Source organism: Pseudorasbora parva, chromosome 22 (genome assembly GCF_024679245.1).
Source record: "Pseudorasbora parva isolate DD20220531a chromosome 22, ASM2467924v1, whole genome shotgun sequence".
NCBI lineage: Eukaryota > Metazoa > Chordata > Actinopteri > Cypriniformes > Gobionidae > Pseudorasbora > Pseudorasbora parva.
This window is the reverse complement of record NC_090193.1, coordinates 23,103,364-23,130,706: the sequence shown is the minus strand read 5'-3', so window position 1 is coordinate 23,130,706 and position 27,343 is coordinate 23,103,364. Positions and strand designations below refer to the sequence as shown.

At 36.8% G+C, this 27,343-nt stretch overlaps 3 protein-coding genes across 7 annotated transcripts in view; 1 reads left to right on the top strand and 2 right to left on the bottom strand.

The window, feature by feature from the left end:
- The window catches only part of fmoda (fibromodulin a), a 77,768-nt gene that overhangs the window by 8,692 nt on the left and 41,733 nt on the right, over positions 1–27,343 (top strand). For 2 of the 5 annotated variants that reach the window (XM_067431882.1, XM_067431881.1), the window contains 4 exons: positions 5,072–5,108; positions 5,214–5,250; positions 6,482–6,555; positions 8,748–8,936. The exons of 1 other annotated variant lie outside the window; for it this stretch is intronic. The gene's annotated coding sequence lies outside the window, so the exon portion shown is untranslated. Of the gene's footprint in view, positions 1–4,428; positions 4,497–5,071; positions 5,109–5,213; positions 5,251–6,481; positions 6,556–8,747; positions 8,937–27,343 lie in introns of those variants that run through there. 2 more of the 5 variants (XM_067431883.1, XM_067431884.1) reach the window with 2 other exon arrangements.
- il10 (interleukin 10) lies at positions 2,393–4,478 on the bottom strand. Its single transcript, XM_067431887.1, has 5 exons — positions 4,207–4,478; positions 3,980–4,036; positions 3,592–3,741; positions 3,056–3,118; positions 2,393–2,917 (listed from the first exon to the last, which is right to left on the bottom strand). Exons 1-5 carry the CDS (start codon positions 4,372–4,374, stop codon positions 2,822–2,824), a joined length of 534 nt encoding a protein of 177 aa, XP_067287988.1. The 5' UTR covers positions 4,375–4,478; the 3' UTR covers positions 2,393–2,821.
- On the bottom strand, positions 21,695–23,635 carry il19l (interleukin 19 like). The gene is made up of 5 exons (XM_067432084.1): positions 23,477–23,635; positions 22,901–22,963; positions 22,623–22,775; positions 22,010–22,084; positions 21,695–21,778 (listed from the first exon to the last, which is right to left on the bottom strand). The coding sequence occupies exons 1-5, from the start codon at positions 23,633–23,635 to the stop codon at positions 21,695–21,697; spliced, it is 534 nt and encodes a 177-aa protein (XP_067288185.1).

The following is a 27,343-nucleotide window of genomic DNA, read 5'->3' as shown; positions in this document are numbered from 1 at the left end:
GTCAAAAAAGAAGGCATATCTAAACATAATCCAGAAGCGCAGGCATTTTCTCTGGGCCAAGGCTCATTTAAAGTGGACTATGGCAAAGTGAAAAACTGTTCTGTGGTTAGATGAATCAAAATTTGAAATTATTTTTGGAAAACTTGGATGCCATGCCATCCGGACTAAAGAGGACAAGGACAACCCAAGTTGTTATCAGCACTCAGTTCAGAAGCCTGCATCTCTGATGGTATGGGGTTGCATGAGTGTGTGTTGCGTGGGCAGCTTACACATCTGGAAAGGCACCATCAATGCTGAAAGGTATATCCCAGTTCTAGAACAACATATGCTCCCATCCAGATGTCGTTTCTTTCAGGGAAGACCTGCCATTATCCAACATGACAATGCCAGACCACATACTGCATCAATTAAAACATCATGGATGTGCAGAAGAAGGATCCAGGTACTGAAATGGCCATCCTGCAGTCCAGATTCTTTACCCATAGAAAACATTTTGGCACATCATAAAAAGGAAGATGCTACAAAGAAGATCTAAGACAGTAGAGCAACTAGAAACCTCTATTAGACAAGAATGGGACAAAATTCCTATTCCTAAACTTGAGCAACTTGTCTCCTTAGTCCCCAGATGTTTGGAGACAGTTATAAAAAGAAGAGGGCATCCCACCTCACCAACACCGGCAATTTGTACCAGTGTCCAAACTATTTTGGAATCGGTTTGTACATACACATACAGAAGAGAGAAAAACAAGAACAGAACAAAAAAACCAAGAGAAAGAAAATAGTAGTTGCAACTCGTAACCGAGTTGCAATGCTGCTTCAAGACCAAATGTTTTAACTGTCAAACAGAAGATATGGGTGTACTGCACACAGAGCACCAGGTCTTACTCTCCCTTATGAATCAATGGTAACATGACCATCCCCGTCTTCAACAACTTGGCAAGATCACACTGTGGTTTGGTGGCTGCTTGTTGCGGAAACATTGCAGATTTGATTTTCCCATGTTATGGATAGAAACAGTGTAGTGCAGAATGAAAAACAAAATTGTAACAGTACAACACTTGCTGCTTTTTCACCACTAGTTTCTGGGGAAAAATTCAGAAGCATCAGTTTGAAGATAGCAAGACTCAATAATAGCTTAGTCACACATATTGTTTCTGCTGTCAGTGTTTCCCTGACAATGATAGTAGCGCAAGATGCTGCAAGAACTGACCCATTAAGATTATTCATTTGGCTGTCAATATCCAGTTTCCTTTTTGCATCTTAACTTGTTTTACTGTGTAATGTCTGTTTAATGTCATTGGAGACTTTTTGCCATATCAGCTTTTTCTAGGGCTGAAAACAGAACATTAGTCTACTAACTTTCATTGGGACTTTTTTATGTAGGCAATCAATGCAGTGTTGTATTTGTGTAATCAGCTGTTTTATTTTCTGCACAGTGACTTCTGGAGAAACCGCATTTAATCGCCTTGCATGTATGTAGCAATGTTTTGCATGTTGCATGACAACTCTAAACCTGAAAAATGCTGACTTTGCAGGCAGTATACAGAAGTAGAAAGGGATCAAGGCATGTCTAATTCGTTTTTATCTGGTTTTTGGATGTAGCAAGATGCCTATGGTATCCACAATTCTGTATGTGTAGTTAGCTGATAGAAAGGAAGAAAATTTATAATTCCATATTTGAGAAATAAGCATTGCATTTGCAGTCACTACATATTTGGGGCTTTGGAAGATTTTGCAACCAGTTTACGTTGGAGCTACCTTCATACAAAAACCCTGCAAGGTTTCATACACAGACTATGGGGTTGGTGTATCACTGTCCTCTGTTGTTGTGCACAAGTTTTCAATTTCATTTGCTACACCATCCAGCTAACCACCCCAAGCCTTGCTTTGCGCTCTGTCACAACTGAAACTAGAGTCTTGTTCCCATACTGTTTTGCTTACTCAGTAGCTCGCACCACGGCTGCAGGTTTAAGGCTCCACGGCCAATGTTAGCTGTTACATAGATAATCTCATTAGGGTGAGACATGCATCGCAGCATTTACAGTAAAGGGCTGACTGCTGTGCTGCTGGTAACTGCTCTATTTAGGTCAGTTATGAGGTTAACACAGTCATGTTTTAACCCTTACTCATTCATTTTGACACACCCTGTAAATGATAGTGTTAAATGATAAGTCACAAGGAGCCATATTTTGATGCATTGTCATTTTAGAACTTGTTCCCCCAAAACAATGTAGTCTTCGATGTAAACAGAAGAGATTAGTACGAACTCTTAGCACACCACGAGGAAGACAACTAAACCACATTAGCCAAAAAAGGAAATGTTTGCATTATTCAGTTGCAATAATTTATTGATAACACTTTTCTGTAACACATTAAATAAAAGCATCAGGAATATGCACAATACAGTTAAATTAACCTTGAAGCTCATAAAATATAAAAAATAAATAAAGGTTATAAAAGACATAAATATCAGTAGACTTTCAAGTTACCCCAACAAGTTTAAAAATCAACTCATTTTTAAAATTATACTGGTCAATGTGACTTAAACAACATTGTATGGTTTTAGTTCAGTGTAAAATATTGCCATTTTGACATTTTCCAGAACTTCAGAAACTGAAGGTAAGGAGGTTGGCATTGCAGTGCATCAGAAAGTAGTGTGATGGAATGGTGATGTCCAAGCAATACGTTAAAGGATAAAGTCCATTTTTTCCATATCCTACAGTATTTGCTTGATCTGTGCATTGTCCTTTCTTTATTTTCAGAGAATTCAGACTTGATTCAAGTCATCATGGCCACCATCCAATCCACAGCAACCATCCTATTAGTGCTTGACTCTCTTTGATGCCAGATAATGTTCGATGTACTTAAAGAGCATATCAAGCTCTCCCATTGCTTTAGAAACACCCTTTTCCTTCATCTAAAGAGAACAAGATGTTGTCAGTCTTTGGAATAGCGTTTGAACACAATTTGATCATGTCAAGTGATTTTAGAGTAGAATATATTTTGATGATGCAACGTTATTCTTTTTAGCATTAAATCACTGTATACAACTTACCTTTTCATATGAGTTCTTTATGCTGGCAAACTCAAAGGGATTTTGGCAAGAAAAGTAGTTCCTCTGTAACATAGAGAGACTTATGTGTTATTTCATGTAGTTTGCAATTTTAAACGGCACCTTCTTTTCCTCACCATAACATTTTGCAACAAGTACTAGGCATTTTGATTCACTTGCAACAGCTCTTGCTAATGAAAATCCACATAGGCTTTCTACATATGTGCCCTGTTACGACATCCTGAATATGCCTGAACTACGTTTTTCAAAAAAATAATCACCTCAGCCCACATCCTAACTTAAGTGACACAACTTTATTAAGGTATTGACCATCATAGGCAGAGTTCTCTGCTTAAAAACATCTTCAAATCAGTCTAAACTGATTTGCTGGTCAGCCAGAAGGTTTTAAAAGTCTGTAGATGTGTTTGTCACCAGGGTGGACAGATTTAATCTGAATGTGCCACTAATTACATCAGTGAGATCAGATCTTTCATCCTTTAAACTAATTTCACATGTTAATGACTAAAAGATGGACTTACGCATTTCACCATGTCCCGCTTAAGATCTTGAAATATACTTCCAATGGAGTCGATGGGTGTTTGGAGGTGGTTCATCTGGACTGCTGTTGGCAGAATGGTCTCCAAGTAGAAGCGCAGGATCTCGTTCATGACGTGACATCCATAAGGACTCTATGGATCAAATAAATGAGATTTATCCTTAATGAGCTGTTTCAGACACCCACCGTTTTTTACTATTTGCTACCGCCCTAGCAATGTGCAGATTTTTGGTGAGATTTTCGTTTGGTTTGCGCATGTCTTGCACAAAACCTTCAGTTTCAGTATGATTACTACTTCTGTTACTAATTTTAAATTTGAATAACTTCTGGTATGGTGCTGTGGGAGTAAATGTATGGAGCTTGGCACTTACATTGATGTTCTTTTGCACATTCTCGTTTAGTAATGGTTCTAGGTCATCATTGGTCTCCTGAGCAGAACAAATATAAACAAATTTATTAGAGAGAACCTCAAATCTCAATATAACACAACAGAAATGCCTTGCAGATTTGGATTGGCAAAGCTCAGACTTCTTGCAATGAGTCTAAATATACTTTTATATTTAATATGTATATATAAAAACATTCTAAATATACTTACATAAAACCTCTGTATTTCTCTGTATGCAGAACGGAGCTCCTTCAGCCTCACAGGAAAGCCTTCCACAAATGAGCAACACTCAGACTTGCAGTCGACTTTTCTGCACTGAGCACTTTCAGAAAGCAGAAACATGAGCAGAGCAGAAAGGATGACTCCAGAGAAAATCATTCTTCAGTTCTCTTTCTTTGTTCTTGAACCTTTCTTGATATTCAGCCAACAAAAGAGATGTACAGATGAGCTTTAGGGGTGCCGTTATTTTATAGACAATTCCTAACCAGCTTCCTGTGGTGGTTAAGTAGTGGGGGGGGTTACTTACTGGCAATCATTTCTCTTACTCTGTGTCATCATCACCTTATGCATATTACAGAAGTTTGAAAATTGAAAGGAAAATTCTGTCTATCTATCTATCTATCTATCTATCTATCTATCTATCTATCTATCTATCTATCTATCTATCTATCTATCTATCTATCCATCTATCCATCTATCCATCTATCCATCTCTCCATCCATCCATCTATCCATCTATCCATCTATCCATCTATCTATCTATCTATCTATCTATCTATCTATCTATCTATCTATCTATCTATCTATCTATCTATCTATCCATCTATCTATCCATCTCTCCATCCATCTATCTATCCATCTATCCATCTATCTATCTATCTATCTATCTATCTATCTATCTATCTATCTATCTATCTATCTATCTATCTATCTATCTATCTATCTATCTATCTATCTATCTATCTATCTATCTATCTATCTATCTATCTGGCATTTGCGGGAATCTTCTGTAAGCTTCTCAGATAAAAGCAATGAACTGAATAGATGTCTCATCTCTGACATTTCTTTTTACGCAGATGGTGGAAGCATTACATGTACATTGAGCGCTCACAGGTGAGCATGAATCTATCTGGCATTTGCGGGAATCTTCTGTAAGCTTCTCAGATAAAAGTAATGAACTGAATAGATGTCTCATCTCTGGCATTTCTTTTTACGCAGATGGTGGAAGCATTACATGTACATTGAGCGCTCACAGGTGAGCATGAACCTACACATACAGAGATGACTGTAAGGGGTCCAGAACCACAGAAATCTTTCACATTTCCCCCTTGCTCCATTTATTCTAAAATAATGCCTGCATGCTTTTCTACTGAAACTCAAGTCATTTGCCTCTTACAACCATTATGAAAACAGACGGTTATTTTGGGTACCGTATTGTTCCTGTTACACAGCTACTTAAAGGGTTAGTTCACCCAAAAATGAAATTGACGTCATTAATGACTCACCCTAATGTCGTTCCTCACCCGTAAGACCTCCGTTCATCTTCAGAACACAGTTTAAGATATTTTATATTTTAGTCCCAGAGCATATACTGTCCATGTCCAGAAAGCGAATAAAAACATCATCAAAGTAGTCCATATGTGACATCAGTTGGTTGATTAGAATCTCTTGAAGCATCGAAAATACATTGTGGTCAGAAAATAACAAAAACTACTGTTTTATTCAACATCAGTCTTCTCTTCCGTGTTTGTTTTCAAACCTCAAATAAATATTAAAACGGCTGTGAATCAGTTAATCGATCAATGATTTGGAATGCCAATGTCACGTGATTTCAGCAGTTAGGATCACGTGGTCCAAACTGCTAAAATCACGTAACATTGGTGAATTTAAGAAAATTTATGAAATTAGTCTATCAACAAGATGAGCCGCACTCATAGGTGGGGCGTGTGTAAGGCTGGGCAAGGTCTGGGCAAAGCCTTCCCCTGAACATGAAGTCTAGACTTGTGTGGAATTGTCTAGTCAAAGTCAAACCACTGCCTACTGCTCCTCATACTTCTTAGAGGGAAACGTTGGCCATGGCTGCTGGTCATCAGCTTTCTCCATAATAATGGCATATTGGCATGGCAAAACATATTTGGCAAACAATCTGCTGCATATCTGTGTTTGTGCTCTGGAAAACGTAAAGAATTCTCTTTACAATGTTTTTGCCGTGTTGAGCAATGTAGCCTGAACAAAAACTGGCATTTTGAGTGGTGAGTAGATTCTGTAAATAATTCAATGTGCAGTCGACTTCACTGATTATAAATGAAACTTTGTGAGATTGCGAACAGAGATGACTGACACATTTTTTGTGATTATAAATGGAACGGTCTTTGCGCACGTTCTGCCATGCCAAATCCCACTTCCAGTATGCTTTTCTGTTAAAATTAACAATGGTATGTTAACATAGATGCTTTAATAAAAAATAATTTATATTTATCTTTCAGTTGTGGTGCCCACCAGAACACATTTTTAACCGAGGGGGACCACCAAACGTCTCCAAACCGCTGGATGTAGCCATGTAAGAATAACAGCACTCATTAAATATGATGTACACAATTTGTAAAACCAAAGTATACCAATCTCTGTCTGAGAGGGACAAGGTCAATATTTACTGCAATATTGTATCTTTACTCATTTTTTCTCAAGTTGAGTAAACAAGTTCTTGACCAGTAAACTGACCACACACAGGGCACCCAATTTTCTTTATGCTAGATCGAATAAAGCATAAAAATGCTTTATTATGTCAAGTTGCTTCCTTCCTGAATATCTCATGAAATTATTTTTTAAATTAGTTATAAATAAGTTATTTCACCAGAAGACTTTCACAGCCGACCATAGGCTGGCCACATTAAAATGTTAAAATACCCAAAATCAGTGACAATTTTTTTTTCCATTATTACACATTGAGAAGTATACTGTGGCTTGAATAGAAAAAACTATATAAAGACATATTTGATGTAACCCAATTATGTGAAATCTCAAGGGCAAATAGCAATCTTTTAGTATAAAGTAGTTTTGGGGGGTTGTTTTTTATTAACATGCCGCTATACAGTAGCCTAGAAATTTAAACGCACCCTAGCGGCAGCAAATCTAATCTGCCGCGAGTGTCGTCTAGCCACTCTCAATGCACTTCTGAGCTGTAAACGCCAAACTCTGGTGGGGCCAATCACATCGTGTCTAGAGTTGGTAGACGGGGCTTGCGAACGGCTGCCCTTTTGAATCAGCTTTGACCGTGACTCTGGAAGACTTGGAGTTAAGCTTTTCTCTGAGAAAAGAACAAAGAACGGCACTGAAGTCATTCTTAAGAAGGGAAGATGTGTTCTGAGTTTTGCCGACCGGATACGGCGAAATTTTAATCTGTCATCGAGCTCTGCTTCACCTTCGTTGCTCTGGTTGGTTGTAGCGATATCCAATTGCGTGCTCGCCGTTCAGAGGGAGTTTGAAAGACAACTGTTTATCCCGCCTCTCGGATTGAGCCCTGTCAATAGTGAGTTTCCATACAAAACATCTTGATGTGGTCAGGCTAGTTATAAAGCTCAAACAGTGGACTAAATTCATTGTTCATTGCTTTGTTATTGTAGTTCAAATCATCTGTTTAATGGTTATACATATTTCCCCATGTTTGTATTATTTGTGTTAAAGCAATACTTTTTTTTTGCTAATGCAATAATACAGTAATTGTAATAAAGAAAAAATGCTTCTTTTCATTGATTTCCTTTGTTGAATTTTGCCTCAGTGCTGGTTATTACAAGAAACAATTGAGCACTATGGAATTGAATTAGCTGTCATTAACTGAGCAGTGTAAGCTTGAATGAGCTTACCTCTTTCCATGACTTACTATTACACCGTCTGTACAAACAATTCTAGGTGTCACATCATGCTTTAGTGTGACTAGCGGGGTAGGCCCAAACCATGATGCAAAACAAGTGGTTTTTTCTCTCCAGGGTGATTGAGGTAAAAGCCATATACATGAGCCTAACAGATAGACATAGATTACTGAAAGTTTGTGAACGTAATGGAGGGCCTTTGCATAAAAAAACAGTGGAACTTTCAATGTGCTGGTTGTACATATTTGAGCAGTGAAACATGTCCACAAGATATTTGCCCGTATAGATCACCTATTCTCAAAGATTGTGTGTGTGTGTGTGTGTGTGTGTGTGATGTTTTGACCCTAAATTATGAGGACCTAAGAACTTGCTATCTATTGATATAATATTTGCCCAAAGATGATTCATTCCTGTACAGCCATGTTTTGAACATCAAAATATCTCTAAGAAAGCATGTTATGACTTATTTGGATGATCAATATAATTGGTCAGTTTTGATTATTTGTTTGTAACCGGTTTATGTTTCAGCTAATTTCAATATATATATATATATATATATATATATATATATATATATATATATTTTTTTTTTTTTTTTTTTTTTTTTTTTTTTTAATTAGGCTAAATATGCCTATATTGCATAAAGAAAAAAGGAAGACGTGCTAATATTAAAGGGATAGTTAAATTAAATATAGTGTAATTTACTGTCTTCGGTGGATCATAAAGATATTTTTTCAATATTTTTGTCAATGGTCATCAAAAATGTTTGGTTATCAACAATCTTTTTCGGTCACACATTCTTCAAAATCAATTTTTTTTGCGTTCTGCAGGGTGGGAAAACATTTATTTTGAGGTATTGATGGGCTTTTTTGGCTTTTTACAGGAAAGTTGAAGTTGAAGATCTGGCTGCATTCATTATTGCTTTCCTACCAGCACAACTGCGCTTGATTGCTGTGAGTACACAGACAACTCATTGCCCCACAACTCCAACAGTTCTACAGGTTTGAATGGGTGATGAATTGCGGCGTGAGGTTAGAAGCTTTGAGGGGAAAGCTAAAAAGGGACTCATGAGGTAAACATCCTAAATTGCCCCTCATTGAGAACATATATTATTCATACACTTTCTTTCTTTCTTTCTTTTCCTTATTCACAATTGAAAGTATTTGCATATGGGAAGATTTGTGTTCTTAGACATTAAACATGAAACTGCTCTGCATCAACAGATATGAAACTGGCTAATGAATTTAAGCTTCTGTGCTATGCAGACAACTGATATTAGTATTAAATTATTCATTTAAAGGTTCTTCCAGTATAATATCTATTGAGTTAAGTCTTGAGTGAAATTTGACAGCTATTATTCTCAATATTTAACAATCTGATGAACTGATTTGTTTTGCAGATTGATTTTTAGTCTAATTTCAACATTCATGTAAACTGTTTTTATTTTATTTTAAGACATGCATATTTGTAAGGAGTACCAAAGATTACTTATTATTACTTAGTTATTGAACCTTTACTTTCATTTTAAATTTGTTACATAAGTTTTACATAAGTTAAATTTAGCATTTCTATCTGATGTGAAGTCCCAAATTGCATGGCTAAGAGAGTTTCTATTAAGCAACAGTCAGTTTCAGTGTTCATCCCTGTCTAAGCCCAATTTATAAAATTACGCACCCCATTTCGACTCATTGACCATATCATGGCCTTGTAATATTGGGAAGTTATTTTAAGGGATGACATCTATATTTATTCACATGATTTTATTGATCATAAGATTGTGTTGATGGACTTATTCCATACTTCCCTATGAATCAGCCATCTTCCATCATGGAAACATGAATCATTTCTGTTTCTGGCCCTTTTGTTTAACTACAAATATCTATATTAGACTGAGTTTTAATCTGTTTTTAATAAAACTTGTAAAGTCGTTCTATGTTCGCTGGGGGTCACTGCCAACCCCTTGCCCCACTAAGACTGAACGCAGCGTCTTGTCTTTAGAGGAAATCCTTTTTCTCAAACTGTAAGGGCTCACCACATCATCCTGCAGCAGTTTCAGTTTCACATTTTTTTCTTTAGTTTAACTGTTTAAGTTAAGGTGTCAAAGCCGCTTTTCTCATGGGCGTTTTGCAGTGACGCACATGAGCGCTTGCTACGAGGAACGACGGGCAGTAGCCTATGTAGGATGAAGCCGTTATGGCTCGTGCCTTTGCGGGCGCTGTAACCCACATGACAGGCTTGGTTCCAAAACAAAACAGTATGCATCTGCTGAAGCGTACCTATGGATGTTTTGCATAAAATCTCCTCCCTTCCTGTCACTGGAACACAATCTGTACATGACTTGTTTTCAAAGGCCAACATCATGATATCTTAAATCTTAGTCTGCTGAGTCGCATGTTTATGATTGGTATAAAATGCAAAATGGTGCATTAATAAAGTGCAAATAATAAAAAAGCCATGGCGTGATGCAATGAGACAAAAGACACTACACTACCTTTGTTGTTGACATCAAAGAGTGTTAAACTGAAATTGACACAAATTCATCTGTTGTTTAGTGTAGTGCAGGATAAATAGCTACATAAAAAGACAGTGGTAATGGGTAGGAAATATATATATATGACACACACAGACTACCACAAAGAGCTTTGTGAGGTCAATTGTTGGCTGCCAAAAGCAGGAAACCATCAAAATATAGGCCTTTTGAAACTAAACTCCCAATAATTTTGCAATTTTTTGTGTACAATTTTACATTTATCTCAGAATCTATACATGAAAACAGTGACAGGGGCATAATTTACTGGAAAACTAATAGAAATATACTGAAATATAGCATGCACTATGCATACATAGAAAGAGAAAAGGCCTGCCATCCCAACACAATCTGGACCTTGTTTACATTGATCGAAGAGAAGAAGAAAAAAAGAATCCTTTCACTTCCATTCACACTTTCTTATCAAATGTTCTTGTGAATGAAGTTTGCCACACAAATGACTTACCCGATTCCAAAAAAGCTGGGACACTGTACAAATTGTGAATAAAAAAGGAATTCAATAATTTACAAATCTCATAAACTTATATTTTATTCACAATAGAATATAGATAACATATCAAATGGTAAAAGTGAGACATTTTGAAATGTCATGCCAAATATTGGCTCATTTTGGATTTCATGAGCGCTACACTTTCCAAAAAAGTTAGGACAGGTAGCAATAAGAGGCCAGAAAAGTTAAATATACATATAAGGAATAGCTGGAGGACTCATTTGCAACTTGTTAGGTCAATTGGCAACATTTGGGTATAAAAAGAGCCTCTCATAGTGGCAGTGTCTCTTAGAAGTCAAGATGGGTAGATGATCACCAACTTCCCCCAATGCTGCGGCGAAAAATAGTGGAGCAATATCAGAAAGGAGTTTCTCAGAGGAAAAAATTCCAAAGAGTTCAAAGTTATCATCTACAGTGCATAATATCATCCAAAGATTCAGAGAATCTGGAACAATGCCCACCCACATACTGCATCAATTACAACATCATGGCTTCGTAGAAGGAGGATCCCGGTACTGAAATGGCCAGCCTGCAGTCCAGATCTTTCACTCATAGAAACATTTGGAGGATGAGGAACATCATAAAGAGGAAGATGCGATAAAGAAGACTTAAGACAGTAGAGCAACTAGAAGCCTCTATTAGACAAGGATGGGACAACATTCCTATTCCTAAACTTGATCAACTTGTCTCCTCTGGCCCAGAAAATTGCAGACTGTTATAAAAAGAAGACGGGATGCCACACAGTGGTAAACATGGCATTGTCCCAACTTTTTTGAGATGTGTTGATGCCATGAAATTTAAAAACAACTTATTTTCTCCTTAAAATGATATATTTTCTCAATTTAAACATTTGATATGTCATCTATGTTGTATTATGAATAAAATATTGAAATTTGAAACTTCCAAATCACTGCATTCTGTTTTTATACACACTTTGTCCCAACTTTTTTGGAATCGGGTTTGTACAACAAATCATTATTTATATTCCAGAAGTTATTGCCACATGGTGGTGTAATGCAACTTGTGATGGGCGAAACACTGACTACGTTCACACTATCAGTTTTTGAGATTGACAAATGCGTTTACTTACAGGTGGGTCTCGAAATGACCCATTTAATCATCATCTTACAGTAGCTTCTTAAATAATGTCTGCATTGTCATACTAGGGGAGTCAAGCCTGTGTTTTCTCTGTTGAATCATAGCAACAGTGACCAAAATAATATCCAAGATGGCAACGTCCATAAAACTGAACAGTCTTTAACTGACACAACAAGAGTCCCGTTGAGCCACGAGTTCATCAATCAGATCTTCATTAACCGACAGCAGATTTTATATCTATGAGCATTGGAGTCACGTATAGAACACAAAACTAATGGGAGCAGTTCTTGTAGAGAACTAATAAAATATCTAAAACCCTCATATCTTGGTCAATATAAGTTAACTAAATCACATGTGTGAAAACACACAGACACGCGTTTGTGCAGCGCTTAGTTTCTTTCTCTCACTTTATGACTGGACAGACAACTAGTCCAGTCCGGTTCTGTTCACACAGTGTAGGTTTTCCGAGAATCATTGCCGTAAAGGGCTGACAACCGTATTCTGCTGCTGTGTGAACCAATGAAACCTTTACCAATCTTTTGAATGTTTAGAAATTTCAGTGGTTCACTGCTGAGCGATCACTTTGAACCCATGAATCATGCCAACCATTGAAAACATGCAATGATTTTTACCCGATCTCTAATTAGTTTTATGCATTTGTAGACATTTTAATGGGACATTGGTATTATTAAAACAAATACAAGTGGTTAATAAACTTTTATTGGCCTATACAGACATTGAATATTTAGTGGTATTAGATGATTAGTTAATTGGATTAGATAGATTATACATACAATTTGTAGTGTTTGTAATTAGCTTTTTTATGCATGTTTGGCATTTTTTTTGTTGCATTTACACAATTTTGACCAGCAGAGTAACGGTTAGTCATATAACTAAAACTTTTTTCATGACATGGCATGGGCTTGATTTTAAGGAAGTGGTATAATCAGGCATCAGAGATGTGTGTCATATCATGTGTACATTCGCTGGAATATCATGCCATGCTGTGTCAAGAAGCATGACATTGTCTCACTGACATATAGTATAGCTGAGAGCAGGTAATATTCTGGCTTTGAAAGGTCATTAGATTTAGTGCTGCAATGCAGTCGTGAACTACCACAGGTGCTTATCATGCAACTTTGCTTGTAGTCCTGGGAAGTTTTAGAGGAAGTGTGTTAAGTGTACTGTGTATGTTTTTTCCCATTTGGTTGAGAGTGACCTACTGAACATCGAACATTTAGTTTTGACCATGCAAAACTGATGTTTTGAAACCTTAGAAATTTTAAACCATGTTGAATATTTTTACATACTGTGTTTTGGATGACCCTGGCAGTGACAGTAAATGAGACGCTGTTCGTACTGTCTGATTTGCTTTGCTTGCCTTTTTTTTTTGTATAATTGTATGTGTTAATTGATCAGCAAGAACTAAAGGCAAGAAATTTCCTGTTATGCTGATGTGGTTTCAATAAATTCACAAATACATTTTTTTAATCTGCATGAATGTGAAATGCAGGCCACGTCAGCTATCGCACGTGTCTAGGACCGTCATCAGAATGGAATCATTCCTCTCATTCGTCACTGGAAGGCTTTGAAATATTTAAAGGTTGTGCACAAATTAATTTCTCCATGACGCTAAAATGTCTCCACTACTACTAAGCACATCTCTTAATTTGGCAAGACCTTGAATTATTTAACCTAACATAGTATAATTTTGAAAACTCACCTCTTTCCTCTAGCATTTGATTAGTGTCTCTTTTTAAGTGCCAGCATATAGTGACCCCTGGCTACTATTCAAATGTTCTTTTACATTATTTTAACTCCTGCAGTTATTACCTTGTTGCCCTTTCCATTTTTAAAATATTATAATTATTATTTCTTCTTTGCCTTTCTTTGCTTACTGCACTTAGCACTTTATTGTGAAGCACTTTGGTGTGGCTCAGCCATCTGTAAATGTGCTATAGAAATAAAATTGACTATACATTAAAGTGGCTTTGCTCTATCTTCATCCTCTCATTTAAAGATATTCTTTACTTTAAATGTCTCATATCCTATATCTGTTCCAGCTTTGCAAACTTTAATACCATTATTGGCCAATAGAAGTCACTAAGGAGTCATTGATGCTAGACTTAATAATGAATAGCATGCAGCAGAGTCAAATACCCTGTCCAAATACCTGCACTTGCTGTCTTGTGGGACTGTCCCTTGGCTTAAAAATGCAAACTAAACCCACACTATTTCAAATACTGTGGGTTTAGTGTGCATATCATGCATATAATCTTGCAAAATTGCAAGATGTTGAGGAAACCATTCCACATAAATGAATCAAATTGCATATTTGGTAGTAAAACATAAAGTGTTGCACATTTTATGTGTGCAAAGATGAGCAGGCTATGTGTGTTTTGTACATTTGTAACTGATTTTTGTCATTTAATTAGAGGCACCACAATTTTTGTGAAAAATTGTTTTCTGAGTTACATAGCAACTACTTTCATGTTTTTTTTCCAAGGTACATTTATGAAAGATACTTAATGCTATTGAACTAAGGCCTAATACTGGCTTAGTCTAATCCCTGTCTGTGAAGCCAGGTCTTAAAATATTAAAGATGACTTAAAACATGTAAATATTAAAGCCTCAGAAAACTGTCTAGTAATGCGGTTCATGGATTCTCGTCTGTGGAATGCGTTACTTTCGGTATTTTGCCAGTTACTCGACACAGGTAAATTGTAATCAAGTACTCAAATTGAATCGAGGAATCTTGACAGCCCTACACTCATTCACTTCACACGCTCATTATAGCATAGTCATTTTAGACACACTGTAAAAAATTTCCCTGTAAAATAACAGTAAAGAGCTGGCAGCAGAGACGCCAGCAGTATACCGTTATTTTTACGGTATTCATATGTAAAATAATTTTACGGTAGTAGTCTGTAAACTAGAAAAACGGTATATTTCTGTATTTTTATAATTTACAGTAAAGAGCTGGCAGCAGAGACGCCAGCAGTATACCGTTATTTTTACGGTATTCATATGTAAAATCATTTTACGGTAGTAGTCTGTAAACTAGAAAAACGGTATATTTCTGTATTTTTATCATTTACAGTAAAGAGCTGGCAGCAGAGACGCCAGCAGTATACCGTTATTTTTACGGTATTCATATGTAAAATGACTTTACAGTAGTAGTCTGTAAACCAGAAATGCTGTATATGTCTGTAGTCACACTGTTAAATGATTTCACAGATTTCACACTCTAATACAGTAAACTGTGAGAACTAAAGTAACAACCTAAACAATATATTTTCAATATATAAATATATATTATAATTTTCAAATAATCACAGAAATATGTTGCATTTTTTAAAGAAGTTTTTTATTTTTTACTGTATTAGAAACACAATAAATTTAGCAGTTTCCTAAAATATCAGTCTTCGTTGCAATCAATATTAATTGCAATTAACTTCAGTATTCTCAGGGCTATAGGCAATTGCTTAAGATATGCATTATTGTGAATATTATGGAAAATAAGCAATAACTTCAAAATCAAATACCTTTATTCCAAAGAGCAATGTCAATTTTAGCATGAATACAAAAAATGGAAAAAAATAACATAAAACAAAATCCTGTTGGGCATTTCTACGAGATTTCTAGTAGCAAAAAGAGCCTAGTAGTATCTGTTTTAGACTATGGCAATAAACTTGAAGAGTTAGTTCACCCAGCCCATGATTTACTAACCTTCAAGTCAGTATATATGACATTCTTCTTTTAGATTCTTCTTTTTATTTCAAAATGCGTGCGTAACTGGTGTACAATGTCAGACGTAGCGCAAGCGTTTTGTACTGCGAGAGGCGCTACACTTTTTTCATAAGCTGAATAAGAACGGTGATTAGCCTGAAGCTAGATAATTTACTTTATAAAATTTTAAATATGGATATTTTTCTGACACAAACGCAATAATTCACTTCAGAAGGCCCTTTTTAATCCGCCGGAGCCGTGTGGAGCAGTTATATGATGTATATGTGCACTTTTATGGACTTAAAAAAACAGAACAACAATGCCGTTATAAAGCTTGGAAGAGCTAGGACATTTATTAATATAACTCTGACTGTATTCGTCTAAAAGAATAATGTCATATACACATAGGATGACTTGAGGGTAGGAAATCATGGGCTAATTTTCATTGTTGTGTGAACTAACCCTTTAAATTGCTCAGAGACTGCCCCTAACCCTTACCAAACATGAAGGGAAAAACCTAGTTAATTAAAACCTAGTTTAATTTAACACATAAGTTTGAAGACCTACAAAGTACAGTACAACATTTTGAGAGTAGGCATCAATAATATGCATCAATTAAAACATTTTAGGGTTTATTTCATTTCAGGTTACTCTTTAAATTGTCCTGTGAGGTAGGCTTGTATTTTTACCGCTTAAAGTAGTCATTTGAGGTAGCTTGTGTATTTGCATCTTAGTTAATATGGATCCAGGAGAGATGTCCATCACTTTGGTAGCCGCTGTTCCTCTCTGCAGTATTATTCCAGTGTTGTCACTGTCAAACAACAACAAACAATCATAATAATAAATAAACTGTAAAATCACGAACGTACAGTATACACTCCAAGCTAATGCTTACAAAAGTTAATAATACCAGTTCTCTTGTGGTTTAATGTGGTAATGCCAGACTGTCAAAACAAAGAGAGCGAGATTAAAGAGCTCACCGGTTTATATCAAAGTTCCATTGAAAGTCAAGGAGATTCTTCAGTAGCATGGCGACGTCTCAAAAGACTTCTTCTGGACGATCATACCGTTCTTCTTGGAGACAACCTTGCCCCTTTTGGCCTTTGTCCCTTTCTCTGGATTTATACCAACAAAGCACCTGAAATCAAAATAGTCTAAGATCAGAGTGTTGCAACAACATGCTTTCAGTTAAATGCAATGAATTGTTTTGTTTTTTGTCTTTCTTCATTGCACAAATAGAGTGGACTTGAATGACATATAAAAGTGACATCAAATTAAACTATATTAAAGTCAAGTCGACTTTATTTCTATAGCGCTTTTTACGATGCAGATTATTTCAAAGCAGTTACACAGTGTTAAACATGAAAATAATGCAACAGAATTTGATTCGGCTGTACAGCCACTCTGGAGAAAAAAAGTGATGTCATCAGCTCATTTCAAATATCATATAGTGACAATGTGGGCAGATCAGTAATTTAGTTTATTATAGTTAATTTAGTTTAGTAATTACATTTATTTGGATATTTAGTTAAAAAAATTATATACATACATATATATTTTTAATTATTACAATTTAGTATATAAAGCCTGTATAGTCAAGCAAAATACCATGTGTGTGGCTTGAAATGTACAGTACTAATACCATTTTATGCGGAAAAAAATACAAACAAATTAATTTAATTGTATATATCCATATAATGATGACAAGTAATGAAGAGTTTTTACCTCTAAATGAATTCCAGAGTGCAGGGTCCCTCATCTTGAAACTGAAGGTTGAATGTAGTTGCAAATACAGCAGCAAGCCCCATTGCAAATGTTGGTGTGATGCCCTAAGAGATTACACGGTCCTCAGAGATGATTATCCGACCTTTAACTGGGACTTGCCCAGTTGCACCTGAAACTTCAAGTCAAAGCATACATATTACCTTGTGTAAATGATATACAATGTGTCTATCGATGAATCTAAATGAAATATACTAGGCAGTATCAGACTAGGACTTGCAGGAAGACTAAATTGTCTCAATGTCAGCTGAAGTAGCAGACACCTGTAGGGAAAAAATACATTATTCTTACCATGGTAAGATTTTTAAGAAGAACAATTATAAAAGGTCAATAATTAGTAAACACTAGGTGAGAGCAAACTACAGGCAAATGAGGTAGGCTAAGTACCTACAGTCAAACTGCTAAATAGATTTGGCAATCAAAAAATTATGGGTAGCAATTTTATTTTTTACAGGTATTGGGGGAGTTCTACTGCAAATGTTACCAAATTTAAACAAAAAAAAAACCACCCAAAAGTAATATTGTTTTGGCTATTCAAATCTGAGCCTCACTGTTAAATGAAATGTTCAAATACCAAGCAAGATAAGCTCCTGAGCATCAGTTTGATATCAAAAATTATTTGCGAAATGAAAAAAATTTCAATTACCGTTTATTTTGTAGATGCAAGACCCGATAGAGGTTGATGAAGAACACTCGATGATATCCAACACGTCCTCTAAACTGTGTGTCCTCTTCTGGAAAATCTCCTATCCAAATAATGTTTCCTGAAGTCTCCCCAGGAGTTAATGGCAAATTATTTCTAGGTTTCATTAAAGAAAATTGTCCAAAAGCAGTAGCCTCGATCAAACTTCTGAACGTACTCCAAACTCCACAGTCAACACTCAGTTTCCAAAAAATACTGTCGTGTACTGTAATTTAAAACATTAGCATACTGTTTAGGGCCTCTTTCCTGTTCCTCCAAATTAAGCAGCCCACAATGCATTGCTAACTACAGTATTAAACTGTTTAACAAGAAAACGGCATTTTAGTGTTGAAAATTGGCTGTAAATTTACAGCAATTGCTTACAGGTTTACGTATATTGTGCTTTGCTATCCCCTGGTTCACCTATTATCCAGCATACATGAGGAGTGACTGTCTACTGAATATTTTTCTCAATTAAAGCTGCAGTAGGGAGTTTTTAGAAAACGTTGTCATAGCCTGAACATTTTAACAAGCACAACTCACAGGTCACTCCCCCTTGCTCTCTGCTGCGCTACAGCCCTCACTCCACAGCTCCTCCCCCATCATCACGGAGCCGGCTGTGAACGCGCAGGATAGTAAGCAAGCAGTGCCACCGATGATGGCGGATAAACAGTTATGGCACTTTGACTACAAACTTGGTCCTCAAAACATTACGTATTTTGTAATGACGCTGTACTATTTCTATAAGTAATAAATAGCTAGTAAGATAACGATAACTAACGTTACAGTATGCAAGTAATAGTTCTTATCAATATGTAATGCTAAATAAGGTTTGCTACATTATTTCAGCAACATGACAAGCCAGTGAATTAGTAGGTTTCAATAGTTGCTTTGCACAGTGCGTTACATTTTATCTGTATGTTATGCGGCTAGAGTTTTGGGTACGGGTCAATGGGCTCCGACGAGGAATTCACACCCACAGCGATAATAACTGCTCTTAGTTGTGTAGTTCCTAAAAAATGAAGCAAATAAAGCAGGGATACTTACTTGTCAAGCAGAAATGTGGCTAACTCTGCATTGGTTTTTAATTCTTTCAGGACACGCTAGTTAGGTTAGCTTCCTCCACCTTGGATAAGCTGCTCCGATATTTACCCTTGTTTTATTTTGGGCTCTATCTAATTCTTTTGTTTTGTCTTTTTTATCATCATCATCTGTCTTTTTCCGTTTACACGTCTTTATTTTATGAGCAGGTGCCACTCAAGGAATTGGCAGTTTGGATTGCAATCATGATTGTCCGCCATAAGCAAAGCTGCGGCACACTGATAATCTTGAATTTGAACGCATGTATGCGCTGTGCATGAGAGGGGTGTGATCATCACACATGATTGACACTGCTAAGACACTCCTGGCTCTGATTGGTTGTTTCTTACCGGGAGTGGTGTATTTCTGCAAATGGCAATAGGATCACTGGGAGGAGCCAGAGGATCTTGATTTTTTTCACAGATTATCTGTCATATTTTACTGTCAGGACATGATGACAGGTTTAACAAATATGTAAAAAGTACATTTTTACTAAAGTTTCCTACTGCAGCTTTAATAATTAAGGGGGGGGGGGGTGAAACACTCAGTTTCAGTCAATCTCATGTCAATTTTGAGTACCTATAGAGCAGTATTGCATCCTTCATATCTCCGAAAAGTCTTTAGTTTTATTATATTTATAAAAGAAATATAGGCTGTACCGAGTCTTTCCGGAAAAAAACGAGCGTCTGGAGGCGTATCGTGTGGGCGGAGCTAAAGAATGACGAGTGCACAAAGCGATGACGTCCTCAAGCGTGGAGAAACCCTATGGCTATCGAGCTCAGCTAATAGATATATGATCCAGAATCATTCGGAGGCAGAAATAAATTGAACAGGAGAAACAGCAACAGCAGGACGTCCGTCTCTGTGGTATGTACTGTATTTAGTGGCCTGTCAACATTTGTGTGTGTTTACTCGCAGTTTATGATGACATGATTCGGTTTATGGACTATTGTATGCGACTAAACCTTAGCAGTAGCAAGCAAAACAGTTTTGCACGTCAGACTAGTGTAACGTTATACAGAGAACAGCAATGGAGTAACCGTTGCCGAATGACGAAGCACGCGATCGTGTCGTTTACTGATGTTTACTCATGCGACGAGCCAACAGCATCGACATTTGAAGCAGTTTTACTCACCGGCTGCTTTCAAAGCAGGACCAAACCTTTATCGCTGGGACCTCTCCGTCAAAAACACACTTCTTTGGTATGATTTGGTGAAGTCCTGTGACAGCAGTGGCGTGGAAATCCACTTTGCGACGCGACTAAAGCGATGTTGTGAAGCTTCCCGTCATTTCTGCGTTCAAATTGGTCGCTTGATGTCACCCATAGGAATAAAGTGGAGCGTGGCGCGTCATAAGTGTTCACGGACGACTGGATCTGCAGCTGAGAGTGTTTATGGGCGTGTATTTCCTCTCTCGCTCTAGTCACGTGCGTGCGCACCCTACCGGGAGAAGAGCCCGTACGACCCATACAAGGACCTTCCGCTCTATTAAAGTCAAGCCGACCCATACTCGAAAAAAACTCTCCGAAACTTGTGAGAAACCGGAAGGAGTATTTTTGACAAAGAAATACTCCATCAAACGTCCAACATTAGTTTTTGAATCTTTGTCTGTTTAGGATGGGACTCCAAGTCTTTAACAGTGTAAAAAGCTCAGTATGCATGAAACAGCATTTCACCCCCCCCCCCCCCCCCCCTTAAGTCAGAATTGGATGTGGTATGACCTTCTTATATGAATAGCTGTGAACCTGTTACCTAAATTGAAAGTCTGCTGTTAGTGTTTTTGTAGACACCTGATAAAGAGGTCTGTCAGAAAACATGTAGTGATGACATGCTAAAACTTCACACCGCAGCTTTTTAGCATGGGGGTGTTTCACTTTAGCATAAACATGACAAATGTATATACTTATGTTTACTATGACGAGGTGAAATTCCAGATATGAAATGATTCTTCTTGAATGATTTCTTATGATGTGTCTCAATTAATCAGAATAGATTTTGTGATAAAATAGGTGACGCACAATAGTTTAAATATATCTTTATTTTATATATTATATATTGTTTATAAATGCATAAATACAATAAAAACAAATACATTCAAAACTGACCTTAAAGGTCTACTTTGCAACATGACATGTATACATCATGCAAATATGCTTAGAAATATTGGCCCTCACATAATATAGTATTATTATCTCACAGAAATATAGTAGTCTCACATAAACAGTAAGGAAACAAATACTGCAAAAGTAATCCGCACCCGTTATAATACAAGGCATATTTTTAAACATTAAGTAGTAAAGATTCTTTATTCTTTAATCTATGCAGATTTATAAATATAATAAATATCCATTTTCTCTTAAGTTTGGTTGTTCTCAGTCTATTATCAGTGGTGTTGGAAAGTTTGGTTGTTCTCAGTCTATTATCAGTGGTGTTGGAAACGTTCAAGCCATTCAAGTAGTGAATCCAGCTCTCCGATAGCCTTCACGGCTCCTGCTGCCTGATCAAGCTGAGAGGAAAAAAGAAAGTTATTTTTTTATTTAATTTTCTGTGCTGATTGTGGGGGAAAAGCTATTACATTTGGTGGAATGTATTTAAATATGTTTAAATAGTATTGCCAGATGAACATAAATATTTTATTATAATTAAAGGGAATACATTTATGAATGATGGGTGTAAAAAAGTCTGAGTAACTTTGCAGGCCTAGTTATTAGTCCTTTCAGTTAATAATGCCTCTTACCTTGTGATACGTGGTTTGAATGCCTGTGAATTTTAGTCTGGTATCTTCACTGCACTCACAGTGTGCATTAGCATGCTTTTGGATAGACAGAAAACATCACATGGTTAAGTTAATATGGGCAGCTAATAGCATGCTTTTGGATAGACAGAAAACATCACATGGTTAAGTTAATATGGGCAGCTAATAGCATGCTTTTGGATAGACAGAAAACATCACATGGTTAAGTTAATATGCTAAAAGCTTCCAAGCATAGTACTATCTGTATTCTTGTGCTTACAAGTGCCCAACCAATATTCTACGGCACACTTGTTTTCATTTGATTGATTTTGACAGACGTGTGTAGGTCAAAGTTGGTACAATAAAAAAAGAAAAGTCCCTCAAAATTTTGTAGCTTACACATTTTTATTACTAAGCAATATTTTACTTAAAGACCTTATTTAGGGATTTCCGATTCCATTCAAGAGCCCAAAGAAAGTATTTGGCCTTGAACTTTGTAAAAATATTTGTGAATTACGACAGTATGTTGGACTTTTCCCATTTTCCCCCCCAGTCTTACAATTTGAAGAAAAAAAACACATTTTAACTTGTCTAGTGTCTAGTATCTTGTACTTACACACACTCGCAGGTCCTTGGTGATACTGAGGAAGGAGTTGGCCAGGACGCTGGTGGTTCTGCGATGTAGAGAATGACTGCTGGTGTAGGTAATAAAGACCGTATCCATGTAAAAGTGTAGCAACTGCCTGAGGAAACAGCAGCTTTCTGTAGCCTAATAAAGGGAAGATGCATAAATCACAGATTTTTGGACAGTTTTAGTATTATATGGACCATTTTAATTGATCAGTTGATTCTTAGGTTATGATTCTACAGGCTCCACCCAAAAAAACTTGTTACCTGTAAACTGTCCATTACATCTTTTCTAAGCAATCTGATTCCCTTTTGGTCATCTGCTGAAATCTGTCAAAACAAAAGATTTTATCAGATTGCGTTTACCGTTGTAATCACTACATAACCTCAAACCACTGACGCAATAAAAAGTAGGCCACTTTAAAAATGGCTTTGTTTGATGTTTTCATTGTATGATTCGTCAGCGTGACGAAGAGCTGAACATATTGCCAGGAATTTCCACAGGCTCACTGAGGTATTCCTTTTGTGAATTTTTCCTTTGTCATGCTTAAAAGACAGCTCAAAACTGAAACAAAAAAGCGTGCCGTACCACATGCTGTTCTTTTAATTTAGACATGCAGAGTCAAGAAGAATGAAATAGCTAAAATAAGTCAGTAACCTGTTGGTTGACATGTCAAACCTGTCAAGAAAACCCATTGACATCATCGGTGACGTCATTGTTACGATAGGAATTGACTTGGCGCTATTTATATATGTTTAGCTTGCATCAAAACGCTACCAGCTATTTTAACAAGGAAATGCTGAAACGAACACATGACTAATCTAGACTGTAAGTGTGCTCACCATGCCTTGACGAATGTGCTGGAAGTGGTGCCTTAGTTCATGGGTGTGAATGTTCACTTTACAACTGCCCAAGTGAAGCCTCCGACCCTGGGCTGTGTCCCATAGACCACACAGCATGATGCATACAAACATGCTATATATGAAAATCAAGTCCTTCATTATGCTTCTGACAATTCAGCCTGGGAAATGAAGAAAAGACAGTCAAACACAACCTTTGCTAAACCTATGTGCTACATAAAATAACATTTGTTTAAGCTATATCAGTCTGTTTTATGATAAAATATATATGCAATATGTTATGTCGTGTTACCTGATGTCCGAGTGTTTTCTTCATAGAATGATGTGCACCTGTGGTGGTGATGGAAGGTGTTCTTATAGTGGGACATGAGGGGAATTTCGACAGGTAGTCCTTGATTTTCTTCTACCTCCCATTACAGTAAGAGGAAGTTAATGATTTTTAATTAATCACTAAGGTAATTAACATGGAAGGATAAAGGACTTCTGTTCAAATAATTACTGATGTACATAATGTTACAATACCTGTAGTAGCATGTTATGCTATGTAGAAATTGGTAATTTTGGGGTTGGTAAGATTTTGTAATGCTTTTTAAAGAAGTCTTGCTCGCCAAGGCATTGGTGTATTTGCTTTATCAAAAATACAGTAATTTGATGGCAAAGTTGACGGTTTGTAATGGCAAAGCTGAATTTTCAGCCAGTCTTCGGTGTCACATGAGCTGCCTTTTTTTTTTTACAGCTATTTAATTAGTATTGAGGAAGAAAGACTACTTTTTACCCCTCATTTGGTTATTCTTTTTTTAACAGATCTGTTAAGGCAGCTGACTGTACACTTGTCACAGGGACAGTCCCCCTGCGGCCGCCTTGGGTATTAGGGGCTCAGTCAAGTAATAATAACGGTTCAATTCATATCGCTTCCAAAATCTGAACCTAGGGGGTTTCGTTTACCAGCTCAGAGCTAGCATAATTATCCCTCTACCACCATGTGTACATCATTGCATGTTAATTTCCTCTGATAAAGGCTGACAGAAATGGCAGAGTTTATTTTTCAATCAAGTGTTATATTGTACACACTTTCAGTGCAGTTTATGTAAACCAAAGTGACCAAAAATAAATGTTGTATCTTTTTTTTCTCTGAATATGACAGCAAATTTCTTCCTGACATTGTTGTGTTATATGACAATGTTTATTTTTTAATTAACCCGCATTGCTTGACTTTTGAAAGTACGCTCCATGGTACAGTGATTTTCTTAAAATATTTCTTGTACTGTTGGAAGGCATTGGCAGGAAGATCTGATCTTCCTTGCTCTGTTTCCTGATGCTGCAGGCCGTTTGTTTTCTTTTTATCCTTCCTAACAATAGTTGCTCTGAATGTTTGCTAATAAACCTGTCTATGAAATACACGTAACTGTTTGTCGTAAGAATTCCTTGCACAGCAAGGAAACAAAAACGTGAAATACTTGTCATTGACAATATGTCATGTTGAAACACTTAATTCATTTGCAATAACTGAGCAGGAAGAGAATTAAAACAATTGTAATACTTTATTGTTACTGGATATAAAAAAAGTTCCTGGCTGTATTGTGTTGTCACTGTTTTATGTAACATGGGGACACCGGAAACATAATTTTAGTAGTTCACTTTGATAGGACTTGTCACAGATAAGGCTAAAAGGGTTAGTTTACTCAAGAATACAAAGTCTGTCATTAATTACTCAGTCGTTCCAAACCCGTAAGACCTCCGTTCATCTTCCTAACACGATTGAAGAAATTTTTGGTGATATCCGAGAGCTCTCTGATCCTTCCATAGACAGCTATTTAATTAACACTTTCAAGGCCCAGAAAGGTAGTTAAGACATCGATAAAATAGTCCATGTGACTCCAGTGGTTCAACCTTCCTTTTATGAAGTGATAAGAATACTTTTTGGGCTAAAAAACAACAACAACAAAAAATGACTTTATTCAACAATTTCTTCTTGTCTGTATCATTCTCCTATCATTGGCCAAAGGTGTTAGTATGAGCACCATGTGATGCTGACACATATGCGATAGTATTGCATTGTTACAGATTGTGTTAATTATGTGTACGTGATGTCTAACAGAACATACCAGCACTCTGTCAAGGCTGGAATCCCTTTTTTGTTGGTTCATTGTGATTGGGGTTCAGACTCCAAGGGAGTCAAGGGAGCCAGGATGGTAGGGGAAGGTACTGCCTTTTTCGTCTATGATTGGCTAGAAGGGCTCTCTCCGACGATTGGTTATATATATCTCACGTTCATTGCAGACTGTCAGCTAGTCTGTTTTGATCGTCTTTACAACAGAAGTAAACAATCCAACATAGCCCTATTACTAGCACTTATGCAATGTTAGGTTCACAATAAATCAAATCTCTCGTATTTGAATCATACTGTGGTGTCTCTTCTACAACTGGCTGACTGCAGCTTCATTCATCTGTATGGTTCATGAATCCACTGTCTGTCTCTCGTCGCGTATGATGTGTGTGTGAGTGTGTGTGTGGAAGCGTGCATAGTCACTCAGTGCTGATCAGCAGGACCAGCTGGTACCACTTATTTTTGACTTTATATGTGCTTTTACTTACTTTTCTTTGGTAATAATTTGGACATAATTTAGTTTCATTAAATAGTTTCTGTTGAGCAGGCAGGATACAAGTTAGGACCAACGCATCTCTCGTCACCTCAGGGAGCCTTAATTAACTCTGTTGACTGTTCTAATTGTGCTGCTTTTCTAAGCCTGTTTGCTGGTTGGGAAAACTTGTAGCCTATTTGTTTGAGGTGGTCGTCAATGTTACTCAACTGCAGTGTACAGTAGTCATTACATGTCTCACTGTTTTCCATACCTAGTTCCCTCTGTGTAATTGTTTGTATTATTTAATAGACCTTAAGTCAAAGCTGAGCATGATGATGCATCACTTATTAGTGTAGAATAGTGCACTGCACTGCACACAGCTGGGGAAAATTGTGCCATTCTATTGTATTGCATACATCTTAACCAAGGCAATACATAGGCCCAAATATGCTTATGTACTCTAACTGTTCAGTACTTGAGAGCCACGGGGAGTTAACGAAACGTAGGCTGGTCAGATTTGTACTCCCAATTTCACATGTTCGTCACATAATTTCCCCAAACAGCTAAGACTAATCTAAACACGATCTAAACATGCTATGAAATTGTAAACTTGAAATGTAAATCTGAAGACACACATATAGCGCTTTTCTTTGAAGGCTATGTTGTATTGACTATGTTGTTTACTTCTGTTGTTAAGACGATCAAAACAGACAAACCAGACTAGCTGACAGCCTGCCATGAACGTGAGATCAGAGGAGAAACCTTCTAGCCAATCATAGACGGAAAAGGCGGTACCTTCCCCTACCATCCTGGGGAAAAAAAATATTGCGTCGTGGGGCTATGTGTTTTATTTCTGTAATGATACAGAGGCAGAAACTATAGTTCTTGTCTTAAGCAGGATTAGAACCCCGATCCCCTGGACACAGAGCTGATGTGCTTCCTGAGTGAGCTAACTCAAGGTTGAGGATATTGAGACCCAAGTGCAGAAGAAAGGGCAAAAATATTGAGGAAACGAGTGGCATAAACTTCAAGTAGCTTTTACTTTGTAGATTGATCAAAAACAAAGTACAAACAAACAAAAAACTAGCATCAAAGCTTTCAATGGTCACAAAAAGGAAAACAAAACAAGCACAATGGCTCATAAAAAGACTCACGGAATGCACTGGGATACACTGGTAGGTAGGCTCAAGACTGAACAAAAAACAATGACTGAAGACAAACTTAAATAGGCCCTAACACAGGTGAGTATCATCAACATTGATTGTTA